The sequence below is a fragment of the Charadrius vociferus genome, unplaced genomic scaffold (genome assembly GCF_000708025.1).
Source record: "Charadrius vociferus isolate BGI_N301 unplaced genomic scaffold, ASM70802v2 scaffold1677, whole genome shotgun sequence".
Taxonomy (NCBI): domain Eukaryota; kingdom Metazoa; phylum Chordata; class Aves; order Charadriiformes; family Charadriidae; genus Charadrius; species Charadrius vociferus.
The window spans coordinates 196,420-210,011 of record NW_009649298.1 but is presented as its reverse complement, the minus strand read 5'-3'; the positions used below and the strand labels follow the sequence as shown (position 1 = coordinate 210,011).

Genomic DNA, 13,592 nt, shown 5'->3' with positions numbered 1-13,592 from the left:
CCCTAGAAAACAAAGGAGATTTGTAAAGTCAAAGCAAAAATACCTCTCCTTCGAGTCACAACAGGACTCTCGTGCTCCTGCGCAAGCTACCAGAGACTCGTGTTCTGCCTTATGCTCCACTTTACTTCTCCGATCAACCAGTGCTGACTACCTCAAAAAATAAAGGTCTAAACCTCAGCACTAGTCAGCTACAATGGACTTTGCGATGAAATACCTTATTTGACCACAGTTTAAACAGAAGGAATGTTTCTGATCCAATTGTGTTCTAGGCTGGCTGTTAGGAACATGCTGGAGTTTCCTGCTTCCCTACCACTGTCCCTCTGAAGCGGGAAAGGGGAGAAACCTCGGTGCCGGGTGTGCTGCCCTCGGTCTCTGCAGAGCATTCGAAGGGTGATGGAGTGAGGGTGCCGAGCTGAGCCGAGCGTGCCTGCCTCTGGCTTTCCTCTGACTTGGCTGGCTGGAGTCATTAGGCAGGACTTCCCAGTGCACAGTTTCCCCATCGTAATATCAAAGCCCATCAAACCAAGATGGACTGAGCTGAAATCAGTCTGCATTTGAGTGTCAATGCAAGGGAACATTGTACTCTGCTCTTTTGTGTTTCGGCACAGCTCTGTTCCAGTGGCTAAGCACGCAGCAGAAGCGCGTCCCCCAGCCTGACACATGGGAGAGGCTTTGTTGGAAGCTGACGATGCAGCGTGTCAGCCCATACGGTGCGTCGCTTCGCACAGCATCCTCTAGTGGCAAATTCATAAAATATACGGTAGGATTTGTGACAAACTGTTCAATACAGTCTCGAAATTAAATTCAAGCCTCCGACCTCGGAAATGGTCAGGCTAAGGAAAGAACAGCTTAAATAATAATAAAATAGACACATTTTTCACTGGGGTAACACTGTGATACCAGACGGGGTAATAAACCAAATCAACAGACAGTAAAAAGGTAGAATTCATGATGAAGGACAGGGAGGAGAAAGAGAGGAAGTATCTGTTTCACATAATTCTGTCTGAAGGTTCTGAGATAATTCCATATGAAATCAGCAAATTCAGATTAAGTCAAAACCTCCTGGATTGTTCTTGCATGCGTTAATTAAACACGTTGAAGTTGTTTTGTTTTCAACTCATTTAGTAGCAACAGTGGCTGCCACAGACAGACAGGGCGCCTGGTATTACCAAGTGAAGAGGAGAAGAATTTTATTAAGAATGAGGTTCAATTAAATGATGTCGTGTTTTAAAACCAGGCCTGTAGGGGGGACTGTGGCGATACTGACATTCTGTACTGTAACTATTTCCAAAGGCAACCAAAAGGATTGTGCTTTATAATCTCTGGGTGTGTTTGAGTTTATTCTGGAAATGAATCATCTCCACCTGCATAATATAACATTTTCAGGAGGTCAGAGGAAGATAAGAGGGGGAAATAGCTGGACAGAGAAGAATCCACAACCAGAACCAGAAATTAGTGGACTGAATCTCTGAGGGGCTTCGTGCTGGATCAGGACTACCACGTGCCTGCAGGATCCAGACCACAGCAAAAGGTTTCGCTTGCAAAGGCGGCTGCCAGGCACGGACAGGGACAACAGCCCATCGCTTCTACGTCCTGCAGCTTTGTGCACACTCTCCAAAGTCTCTCGCTCTCTTGGCTACGAGGAGATGGCACCACTGCGACAGCAACTGCAGCCTGGCCAGCCCCTCACCCCCGCCAGCCTGTGCAAGGCAGACTTCCCCCTTGGCCCCCACCACTGCCTCAAGTACTGGAAAAAAGAAAACCTGTGATTCACTGTGCCTCTGATAAAGAATCAGATGAAAGGAAGCTACTTTTGTGGTATTTCTCACATTTACCAGCTTACCATGATAAAGAACAGCAGTCGAGATAAGCAAGTACAAAAATTCTTGTAGGAAAATCCTTTCTTTCTATATTCCAAGTAACATATCTCCCTCAAGTTTCATGTAACACATACCATTTTGGAGTGGTAATCCCAACAAACTCCTGAATTTCTTCAAGTATTTTTGCACTATGACAGACACTAAGGGCAAATGCTCTCTCGTGGTTGATACAGTGAACATGGGATTTCAGGGGTGCAGGAGCTGACTTTCCTAACTTATTTAGTACTGCCTAAAGAGAAGTTTATGTGCACTGCAATTACTCCTAATAACCCACTATTTATGAGCCCACGCTCAGAGGTGCGTTGCAAAGACTGGCTGCAGGGAACACCTTTCCACTGGCATGCACGCCGGTGCTTAACCCGCCCTGGCAGCAGGAGTGCGACTGTGGATCAAAGGCACTTACAGTCTTATTAATCAACATTTTCTTACAACACCTCTAATCTTAGTTCAGTTCTTTCCCACAACCTGATGTCAGACTGTCAAAAATTATGGCAGTACCAAAAAGTTCATAGTGATTACACACACGCAAAGATTTTAAGCAAATCCTGAGGACTCCTTTCTGCTGAAAATGCTGTTAGAAATCATGTCACCAGAATCGTACAGTTTTTACCAGTTATTAAAGGTGAATCCATTAGAAAAGAGTGAAAAGGCACTCAGCGAGTATTTCAGTCAGCTTGATTTGGTGGTGGTGCGCCACCCAAAATATCTAAACAGTTGGCGCAGACCTTAGCGTTAAACTAACAGGAGATTTAAAGCTCAATACAAGTGTCAGAGGCCAGTGGAAAACCACGGTGCTCTGTTACAGCCAATAGCCAGGACTGTCCAGGAAGGTAACCTACCTGATACACACAAATACTGTGGCATTCACCTATAAACTACGATTTTTAAAATGGAGCAAACTGTTAGAGTAATTAGAAATACCCTTTTCCTTTCCTAAAGGTACGCAGTCATTCTGGGCAGACAAAGCCAGGGCTGCAGAACGTGTTTCGCCTGAGCTGATAGTTGCCATGAGAACAGGCTGTTTCAAAAGCGCCTCCCTGGCAGCCGCTCTCCAAACTAGTGGTTACAGAACTTGCCCTCGTAGAGCAATACAGTGATTTTCTCACTGAGCGTAACAGATCTGGAGACTCTCAGAATTTATCTCAAGCTAAACCCAGTATGAAACCAACCGTTGGATCAGGAAAGCCCAAACCCAGTTGACGGGATCCATCAGCAGGGTACAAAGAGAGCTCCTTGTTTTCCAATTTGATGAAGAACATGTGTTTACTACTCGCACAGTTAAACCTCCACCCTTACTGGAAGCTGAGGCTTGTCACTATGATCAGCATATAGTCTTATAAAACTAGAAAAAAAAAAAGATATAAGTATATAAATACAAATATATAAACATACGCATAGAAATATATGAGCACAAAAACCTAAATAGTACAAATACAAATACGGTCTCCAAATGTTTTACAAACATGAACAGAATAAGCAGCTCATCTCTCTCTGCTGTGAAACTCATCTACTCTGGTTCTACCCGGGGGGTTGGGGGGGGTGGGAAGTAGGAATTTTCCATGTGGCCTGTGGGAAAATGCCCTCGGAATGGCTCCAGGGCTCCTCCTTCAGCATGAGTCATTGCAGACCTGCAGCTGACACGGCAAGCATTCGACACGTACGTGGTCCCTCCGAAGCCTGGCACAGGTTTAGTCTTTTTGGTTTTGGCAGTGGCCTCTAAGTTGCTTACTGCTGCTGCCTGCAGCAACCTGACTTTTGGAACACATCCTCTCGTCAGTTAGACGTTTTGACTCTCAATAATAGTTTCCAGCCCCATCACACCTTGCTGAGATTTACCAACTAGATAACAGGTTAAAGGAAGTGCAAAAATATATGCAGTTACTTGTCTTTCACTCACCAGGGCTTGCTGTCCAAACTGATCCTTTCTTCCCACACAATTTTTAATCACGCTGTAAGAAAATCTATTTTATTTTCCAATCTCAAGTATTTTACTCCCTGATGTGCATTATCATTATAGTTCTGGATTGATAGAGAAGTCAAGAGTTTAAAGCTATTCATGTTTCTAAGGAAACAGAGACAACAATGAGGTATTTGCAAAAGTACACACCATATCCAGTTTCAAGTATTTGCCAAGTATTTACATTGCTGCCAGTTATTTAAGTGTTTGAATGCTTCATGATCTTTCATGTATTTTCCTCATACTAATCTATTCAAATTTTATATAGATGACAAACTTTGAGAAATTAAATTATATGTCCCAATATCACTAAAGAAGCCTGTAGCTGAACAGGAATCCGTATCTTTCAAGTTCAGCTCAAATCATTGAATCGTCATTTCTTGTCTGCCATGAAGGAACTAGACCCCTGGATAAAAATGAGTTGTCCTGCATCTTACTCTCGTAATTTCTTTTAAAACTGAACCCTTACATGACCTTATTTCTCATCTCTTCAATGCAGAAATCGGGGAAGCCATGTGCATTTGTCTTCACCAAATCACGTTCCTTCTACTTTGCAAAAATAGCAGTTTTGAGAAAGTCAACAGTGCTGCTCTCTGCTCTTATCTACGCTCTTTTTGAAGTGTGAACAGCTGTGTGTGCATGTGCTAGGACCTGCCTTTTCAGCACGTAAACATTCTTGTCTTTGAATCTGTTGGCACATTCAGTGACTATGTCGCAATGCAAGGTTTGTGAGGATTAAAAAAAAAGATTAATGATGGGATATAAAAGCAAGAAAGCTAAGAATTGTATGTCAGGCAGCCATTCAACACAGTCATTCCAGTACCAGCTGCAGATCAGTTCTTGTTAGCATTGGTTCCTCCCAAAAGGAAGTTTAAAGAAAAAATAGAAAATTTTGTGCTTGAATTAAAGAGATTCAACCGTTTCATGCCTATGATCTTCAATAGGAGAGGAAAACACACAAAATTGTGATTTTAAAAGGGCGTATGTCATGATCGATAAGGTGGGGTGGCCCAAGTTTTGACAAGCAAGGACTGGAAACGTGCATACAAAAGAGTCAAGAAGCACATTTTCACTGATGGAAGCCCAGGTAGAAAGGAAGAATTATCAGAAGGGACAAACACGTAAAGATTTAAAAGGTAAATTCAGAATAATAACCTGACTTTCCTCATTCGTCCATAGAAGCATCCATGGCATTGCAGACACCAACAATGTAGGTTAAAATGTCGAAAGAGTTCACTTAATGGTAAGTACATTAGCAATTCCTGGAAGCAGATTTAGCAGGATGTGAAAAGAGTGAAGTATATGCCAGTGTCACTCAAGGGCAATAAAAAATGGTTTGCAGGACAATTAATAAAAATACCGTGAAACAACATGGACAATTTTATAAAGCAGCAGTGCCTAGTAAAGCAGAGTAGATAAAGGTGAAGCAGAACGAGGTCTCAGCCAGGAGCTTGGGCGTGGGCTGTTTCCACCAGTCTGCTGAATGACTTCACTTCGATAAACGTGTCTCCCTTACCCTGAGATAAGTTGCAGATAAAGGAAATTCCCTTTGTTGACCATTCTTTATATTTCATTTTGGGAAAAGCTGACCCTACAATAAATGAAATTTATTGTGGTGGGAGGAAAAAAGACCTATGCAGAATGATAAAGGCACCTTCTTTCTTGAGCAAATACTTTGCCATACCAAAGGCTTTTCCAAGCTTTTACGTGCATGTGAATCACCGTAAGGGAGTCCCAACAAAAGCAAACACATGTAGCCATTGAGGTAAGAGAGAGCTGTAGAGTTAAAAAAAACCCAAAACCTTTCCAGAAACTTAGAATGCAGTTTTAATAAAAATGCTGCACAGGGGACTGATTTGCTACTAGAAGCTTATGATATATTTGGTGGCATAAATACGATTAAATAGTTACTTCATTTGACAGCGTCTCCCAAGCTTCTCCTCTCCTGAAGCTTTCAGATGGCCTTCCAAACAGCCATGAAGAATTGCAGTTCATTCTTTGGGAAATTTTTCCCTGTATGTCGAAGCAAACCTAACCTGCTTGCAGTACGTTATCAATATTCTCACAGTATAATACACAATGATTGCTGGCTGCTTTTACTCAAGGGGTTTCAGAGGGAATGCAGAGGCCTTCCAGACCCCAGGTTTCATGAATTTGATCATAAAATATTATGCAGTATCACATATGTGCATTTTATTTTCCAAAACCCCAAAATACACTGCTTTGAGGACCTGACATGAGAGTCTAGGGAATGATGAAGGAGTACGTTGGGGGAAGGGTGTTCCTCTCTCCTTGCAGCAGGAGACAATCAGATCACTGGCATTTGTTCTCCTTTAAGCTTCTTGTATTTCTGTTCAGTGGAGAAAAGCCCATGGACTTATGTTCTTTATGCCCTAACTATGGACTTTAACATTTAACAACAAAATAGCTGTTCTTCTGTAGCTTTCTTTTTGTCGGCAGGCAGACTGTAACTTTCTGCTGCTATTGTGTCACCGATGCACCGGCTGTGGAAGGGTAACCTGCTGGGCAGGTTTTTCCTACCCAGGGCTGAACAGGACATTCAGCTCTACAGAGGGAATGACCAGCGTGTCTTTGGCAGACACACATGTCCTCTGTACCTCTTAAGAAAAGCTGTACAGTTCCGCTGTGCAAGTTGGAGAGCTGTGTGCGCGCAGCAGTCTCTACAGAAAGACGTGAACTGGCTGTGGTGGCCCTGGGCTGCAGCAGCAGAGCCAGGTAACGCACAGTACACACATTGTACGTATCAAGCGATATATTCTGTACCTGACTCACTGCAGAATTCCTCTGTCTGATACAGCCTCATCACGAGATGCGGACCAATGGGGCTGCTGCTACAGGTGCCCTGGCCGGCTTCCAGCCTGTGTGTTTGTTCCTTTACCCTCCCTAGATTTGCCCTCTAGTTTGACGTTTCTTTCTGTACAAAGTGAGCACAGCACTAATGTGTGGTCTAAAATACCAGATGCATTTTTATGGGTATAGAAAGACCAGACAGGCCCTCCCACAGAGCATGCATTTCACTTGGCTTATCTTTAATTCTTTATTTTGGTATTAAATGAATTTTTGATTGAAACATCACAGCACGCATCTCGTGCTCCAAAGGTTCTGTTCAGTGGAAACACTTGTAGGTGGCAGAATTTCTGCCCAGGCCTGGGTGCTCCCGGAAAGCTGGAAATGGGGTAGGGCAGCTTCCTGTGTCCTTCTTTGAGCCAGCTCTCCTGGGGAGCCCCAGAGGGCTGGAGGGAGGGAGGGCTGGCGAGCGAGAGAAAGAGAATGGAAAAAAAGACGCAAGTAGCCACTGGTGTGTTAGGGACACTCATGGAGGAGCTGGCAGGAACAAAAGCAACATGGCTTTTGAAAATGCCTCTTGGATAACAGAGGATTCAGGCATTTTAGAAGTAATGTTTTCATGAATCTCAAAGACCAGAAGACTACGTGATTCTGTTTCTTATGGTTACTTCCCTCTTGCAGTAGCAATGAAGGGACTAAATGTATAATCAGGCACTTGCTTCTGTTGTTGCTCACTCCCCGGGTACTCGGGGAAGATTAATGCTGATCTCTGCTACAACTACAGCTACAGGTCCTTCAAAGGGATTCTTGTTTCTTTAGAAAACCAGACTCTCTCAGGCAAGGCATGTTCTCTGTCAGACCCTCTCTTCTACTGACAGCCCAAAAGGAACTGAGAGCAAAGAAACAAACAGTGAAAATGATACTTTTGAAAGAAGAATTTTTCTCATGGGAAATAGGGAAAACAGAGGGGTGGCAACTTGTTTTGTCAAGGTCCACAGGTATTGTTCACCATTTGGGCTCCTTTCAAGCTCTGATATCAGTCTACCAATTACTAACTTAATCACTCTGCATTAAAATTCTTTCCTGAGATTACGTGAAGAAAGCCACGGTGTGACCGCGCGATGGACGCAGCGTTGGCTGCACAGGGCCGTGCGCTCCCAGCCCTTTGGTTTCCACACAGGTAAACTCTAACTAGATTCATGAACGCTCCCCTCAGCACGGCGACGCCTCCGCTGAATCCCACCTTCTGCTTCAAGAGATTGGTGAGGGGGAGGGAATCAGCTCTGGTGCGTGAAGGTATTTGGGAAAGAAACAGCCCACTTCATAGCAACTGACCAATAAGAGGAATTGCAGTGTTGGCAGAAGGCTTAAGGCTGATAAATTCCACAGGTCTCAGATAACACATTCTGGAGACAACTCCCATTGTCACAGGCATAAAAGAGGTGGGGTGGGGGACCTGCGCACACACTCCTGTCTCAGGATCACCGACCGTGTGAGCTGCCGCTTGGGTTAGGTCCTTGGTATTTCTTACCATGGCCAGTTACAGCTTCAGGCAGACAACCTCTTCTGTGGCAGGGGGACCCGGCAGCTCCTCCGTCCGTTTCGGTGGAGGTTACTTTAGGGCTCCAAGCATCCATGGGGGCTCTGGTGGCAGGGGTGTGTCAGTCTCTTCTGCTAGATTTGTCTCTTCTGGCCTAGGGAGCGGCCTGGGTGGGGGATACGGAAGTAGTTTTAGCAGCAGCTTTAGTGGTGGTTTCGGTGGTGGTTTGGGTAGCGGCGATGGCCTCCTCCAAGGAAACGAAAAGGCAACTATGCAAAGCCTGAACGAACGCCTCGCATCTTACCTGGAGAAAGTGCGTGCGCTGGAAGAGGCCAACTCTGATCTTGAAACTAAAATCCGAGACTGGTACCAAAAACAAGGGCCAGGCCCAGCTCGGGACTACAGTCCTTATTACAAGACTATTGAAGACCTTCGAGACAAGGTAGGTGCTAATATTTATTAAAAATGATCTCAGATTTGCACTTAAGAAGGAAGCATAAAAACCCAAAGAGAGAAACTTCCCCAGGAAAACACCCAGAAGGCATTGCAGTTTATGAAAAGGAGAGGAAGATGAAATGAATATGCAATGATCAGACGGGGCGGATGAAGAAAACTGTCAGTATGGAATTCTCCGCTTTTGTAAATGTTAGCTAAGAGAATGTACAAAACAGTACTCTGAGACGCCTTAGTACTTAATTCTCTGATGTTTGCTTTTAACAAAGCATATATATACACACACAGACGCACACAGATATATGGTGTATATATATACACACATGCTGGTCATATACACATATATGACCAGTTAGTATATATATACGACCATATGTATACTGATAAATAAAAAGAGAGCCAAACAATGACAGCAACTTGCCTACCTCTGTAATCTGTTACCTGCCACATAGCTTGAAAAACTTCAGAGGCGTATACACACCACTTTAATGGTAAAAATAAAAATTGGTTAAGTACAATTTTGTAAATGTGAAGACAGCAGCTCAAGATTCTATCACCAGACATTTATTTTTCTTTCACATTTCACTTATTGAAGCTTGGAATAGAAATAAAGGGTGCTGAAACATTTGGCTTATGGAAAAAGGAAATAGCAGACATGAGGTAATCAATCCCATATATAAATGCAGGATTTGCCCCAATAGCCCATGGGTACCTGATAAGAGATTACTTTGAGATGATACACACCCAGAAAACATAGGTAGCAGCTGATTAAACTATGTAAATAAATGAAAGAAAACTTGAGGTTTCATTTTCACAGTTCAGCTTGGAGTTCATGACCGCTCCCACGCAGTCAACTTTCTCCTTGCTTCAACCGATTCACAGTCTATTGATTTCAAAAACTGAGCTCCAGTGAAGGCAATTAGATTTTCTCCTTTTAGCATTCTTTTCCCTCCTGTCTTTTAATCCCCTTAGTCAGGGGAGAGAAAATGTTGTTCCAGCTGTTTTTGTGGATGACCTTTTCAGTTTTAAAAGTGGCAGGCAAAAGAGACGTGCTTTCTAGGTAAAAATTAACAGGATTACTTCTAAATAAACAAAATCTCCTTTAGGGCTTTCCTGATGCATGAGAAGAGTCAATAAACACTATCCTGGATATTTTCAGGAAATAAAAATGTGTTCAAGGCCTATACAAATGCAATATGAACCCATATTGTTTACGAAACACGAACACGTCCTTTATTTTAAAATCATACAGCCCTTGTAACCACTTCCCACTCTTAAGAAAATGTGTAATGAGAACAAATTCTGCCAGGAGGGGTCTGCAGACTTTGCTTCCTTTGCATCTCTCCAGGAAACAGGTTTCTTGCCTCAGTCCTCAAACAACACCTTACCCCCTGGCTCACCAAAGTCCTCTCCCTCCAAGACAACACGTAGTTTTGTCTCACTGTGGCACTTCTAGCTAAAAGCCACTTCATATGCTGGGCAAGAGGAAGAGGACCTGTCCATAACTGACAATCATGGCAAACGCACTGTGATAAATCTGTGCGACATATTTGCTATAGATCATTGATGCTTTCCTACTGAGACCAAATGAAATACACTTTTATTTGGTGTAGCTACAGATGAAAGAGAATCTTAACTCTTTTAATCTTCAGATCAGGAAAGAAGATAACGTAGTTGTTTCAGCCTCAGGAATGAACTCTCATTGTTTGTAGATCCTTGATGCCACTATCGACAACTCGAAGATTGTCTTGCAGATTGACAATGCCAGGCTGGCTGCTGACGACTTCAAAACCAAGTGAGTAATTTCTGAGAGGAAAAAGGTCTTGAGCAGGGAAAAATCCTGTTGAGCCAAAGGGCAATGGCTGTGAAAAATGAAAGGAATGGCTATAGAATCTCTGTATGAACACGAGTTTGATCCTGTCATCGCAGTTCAGCCCTTTATGGATTTGCTGAAAGCACCTTCTGCACCACTGAAAATTTTGTATCATGTAAAATACGTAGAGAAAAGTTTAATGCTGGACAACATTTGCTGTATCATAAATCCTACAAAACCAGATACATTTATAGCAAATAACGTGTTTCATGGTGGGCTGGCTTAATCAGCTGAACTGAATAGTTTTGGTTTGCTTTTTTTAAGGTTTGAAACAGAGCAAGCTCTTCGCATGAGCGTGGAGGCTGACATCAATGGCCTGCGCAGGGTCCTGGATGAGCTCACCCTGGCTAGGACGGACCTGGAGCTGCAGATTGAAAACTTAAAGGAGGAGCTGGCTTACCTGAAGAAAAACCATGAGGAGGTAAAAAAAACCAACCAAGAAACACATTTGAAAGTAACATAAGAAAAACAGCGTGTGGCAATGTGGAGTCCGTCAGGATTGCCCTGAGCCCTCCAACAGTGAAGGAAAGATTTCTGTGTAAGCTGGGAAACTAAAGATACCCCCTGCAAGTATTTAAGGGGAGTCAGTCAGACCTTAGTCCTGGAAGAAAGAACAACAGGTTCATAATATTTTCGGTTTATGATTGTACCCTCTTTTGTCTCCCTCTGCCATGCCCATATAGGAGATGAGTGCCCTGGGAGGGCAGGTAGCTGGCCAAGTCAGCGTTGAACTGGACTCTGCTCCAGGCATTGACCTGACCAAGATCCTGGCGGATATGAGGGACCAGTACGAACACATGGCTGAGAAGAACCGGAAGGATGCTGAGGCCTGGTTCCACAGCAAGGTAGAAAAAGCTCCATACTATACAAATACTAACAAAAAAAAATCCATGAAAGAAACAAAATAATTATTAAACCACACAGAAAACTGCTGTGAAAGCCTTATGACCTCTACTGAGAGGCCCCACATTTCTCATGCAAAGTTTTCCCTCTTTCAGATTGAAGAGCTGAACCATGAAGTTGCTGTCAATACTGAACAACTGCAGAGCAGCAAGTCAGAAGTCACCGACCTAAGACGCACGTTCCAAGGGCTGGAAATAGAACTTCAGTCCCAGCTCAACATGGTACGTTAAAATTGCACTGAAATGGGTACATACTCCCCTCCCTGTGCTGCAACTGGCAGCAACGTTCTCGTGGTTTCCCCTCCAACCTCTCTGCTCTCAGAAAGCCGCGCTGGAAGGCACCCTGGCAGACACGGAAGGGCGTTACGGAGCCCAGCTGGCGCAGATCCAGGGCCTGATTGGCAGCATCGAGGCGCAGCTGGCTGAGCTCCGAGCTGATATGGAGCGCCAGAACAGTGAATACAAGATCCTCATGGATATCAAGACTCGACTGGAGCAAGAGATCGCTACTTACCGACAACTCCTGGAAGGCCAGGAGTCCCAGTAAGTAACTCTGCTCAGTACAGGGACCCTTTTTGCTAAGCCTCATAAAGTTTGACCGTGCTACGGGTCTCCTTTGCCACAGCACCACAGTAAACACAACTTCAAATACTCCAGGGGTTCTAAGATTTTTAACAAATTAATTTTTCTGGACCATAGTGGAGCTAGAAATGTTACAATTCCCATTTACATTAAGTGAGTACCTCAGAGCGTTTCTAAACAAAAAGGCAAACTGACAAGCAGTACAAGAGATTAAATGCAACTCACAGCTAAAGTGATAACTAATCATTAGCTGCTTGACATTCAGGAAACACAGCGCAGTTAGTCGCGTTTTATAGAATACAAGGATTAATACCAAATTCCCATAAACTTCCTGTTACCAGTTAAACAGCTCTTGCCTCATAGGAATCAGTGTAGGAGAAAACATTCTGAAGAGAAGTGAAGGCAGCCAAGCTTGCTATTAGCCAGCCATTGAGTGGACCTCCCAGGTGGGAGCACAGCTCTCTGTTGTTTCCCATATAGCCTCAAGGAGGAAAGTATCTCATGGCCTGGAACAGAAAAATGAGGTAGGAGCTGAAAGGTTTTGATTTCCTCTGTTCCTTCTTTTTCCATAATTGTATTTTCCCACTGGAGTTGTTTAAAAATGTATTTCCTACAACAATTCCCTCTCTGAGCTGAGAGCGAGAGCAAGGAGATGACCATCTCTTCTCTGACTATATACAAAATGCAATTTGCTTTCATACGTCCTCATCTCACGCAGCATTTGATGTGTTACTTCTCCTTTCAACTGATATCTCTTTCTTCAACAGGATGTTTGGCTCCCTGTCTGGAACTGCCGGTAAGAATTCTTTCTCTTTCGGGAAACCTTTAGGAATTAAAGTTGTGTTTTCTAAAAGGAAATATACATACATTATGGTAGTTGTGTCCATTCTAGAGACTGGGCTGCTGCACTGATTTGTGTTGCTAATAAGTAACAAATGATGACTCCGGCTAGAATTTAACAAATTTCAGTCATTAAAAGATGTTAGACATCAGAAAAAAATCTCAGACTGTGCTACAGTAAAGGCTAAGTAAAGCACAAAATGCTGAATCATTCCCCCAGATGAAAGAAGATACAAGAAATTTAAGCTCGGCCAGCTCAGGGGAACTGCATGAACATGCAAGTAAAACTTGCCTTGAGCTTTTAAAGGTCAGCTGTATTGTAAAAGTGATGTATGATTCAAATCAATGCTATGAAGAAAACTTCTGAGAGAAGGGAATGAGAGACGAGAGATAAACGAAGCTCAGCGCCCATTGCAGAGTGGTCTCATGGGTGTTCTGCTTAAGTAATTGCTGTTCTTTCCCTCCATGTTGTTGTAGACAAAAGAGACAAGCTGGCGGATGGAAAATAGTACTGAAAGTCCTCCAAATGTCATCTTCAAAATGAGAAAATGGAGACAACACACAGGAATTGAAACAGAGAAATCACTCTAAACTGCTGGAAGTTACTATCTTAAAGCACAGAAAATTCTTGGCCACACAAAGTTTAGGTAGATTCATCCATTTAGTGGTGATTAATTTGCAAATTGAGTTAGCTCTTCAATTATTTCTAGTTCTTTCATGTACTGAATTGCTGTATCTACTCTAATAAAGATGATCT

The 13,592-nt window shown here is 43.2% G+C and overlaps 1 protein-coding gene across 1 annotated transcript; it reads left to right on the top strand.

Moving 5' to 3' along the window:
• The first annotated feature begins 8,177 nt into the window (after positions 1 to 8,177).
• LOC104290063 (keratin, type I cytoskeletal 19) lies at positions 8,178 to 13,379 on the top strand. The gene is made up of 8 exons (XM_009889110.1): positions 8,178 to 8,627; positions 10,351 to 10,433; positions 10,776 to 10,932; positions 11,195 to 11,356; positions 11,510 to 11,635; positions 11,736 to 11,956; positions 12,763 to 12,791; positions 13,313 to 13,379. The coding sequence occupies exons 1-8, from the start codon at positions 8,178 to 8,180 to the stop codon at positions 13,342 to 13,344; spliced, it is 1,260 nt and encodes a 419-aa protein (XP_009887412.1). The 3' UTR covers positions 13,345 to 13,379.
• The last annotated feature ends 213 nt before the right edge of the window (positions 13,380 to 13,592 follow it).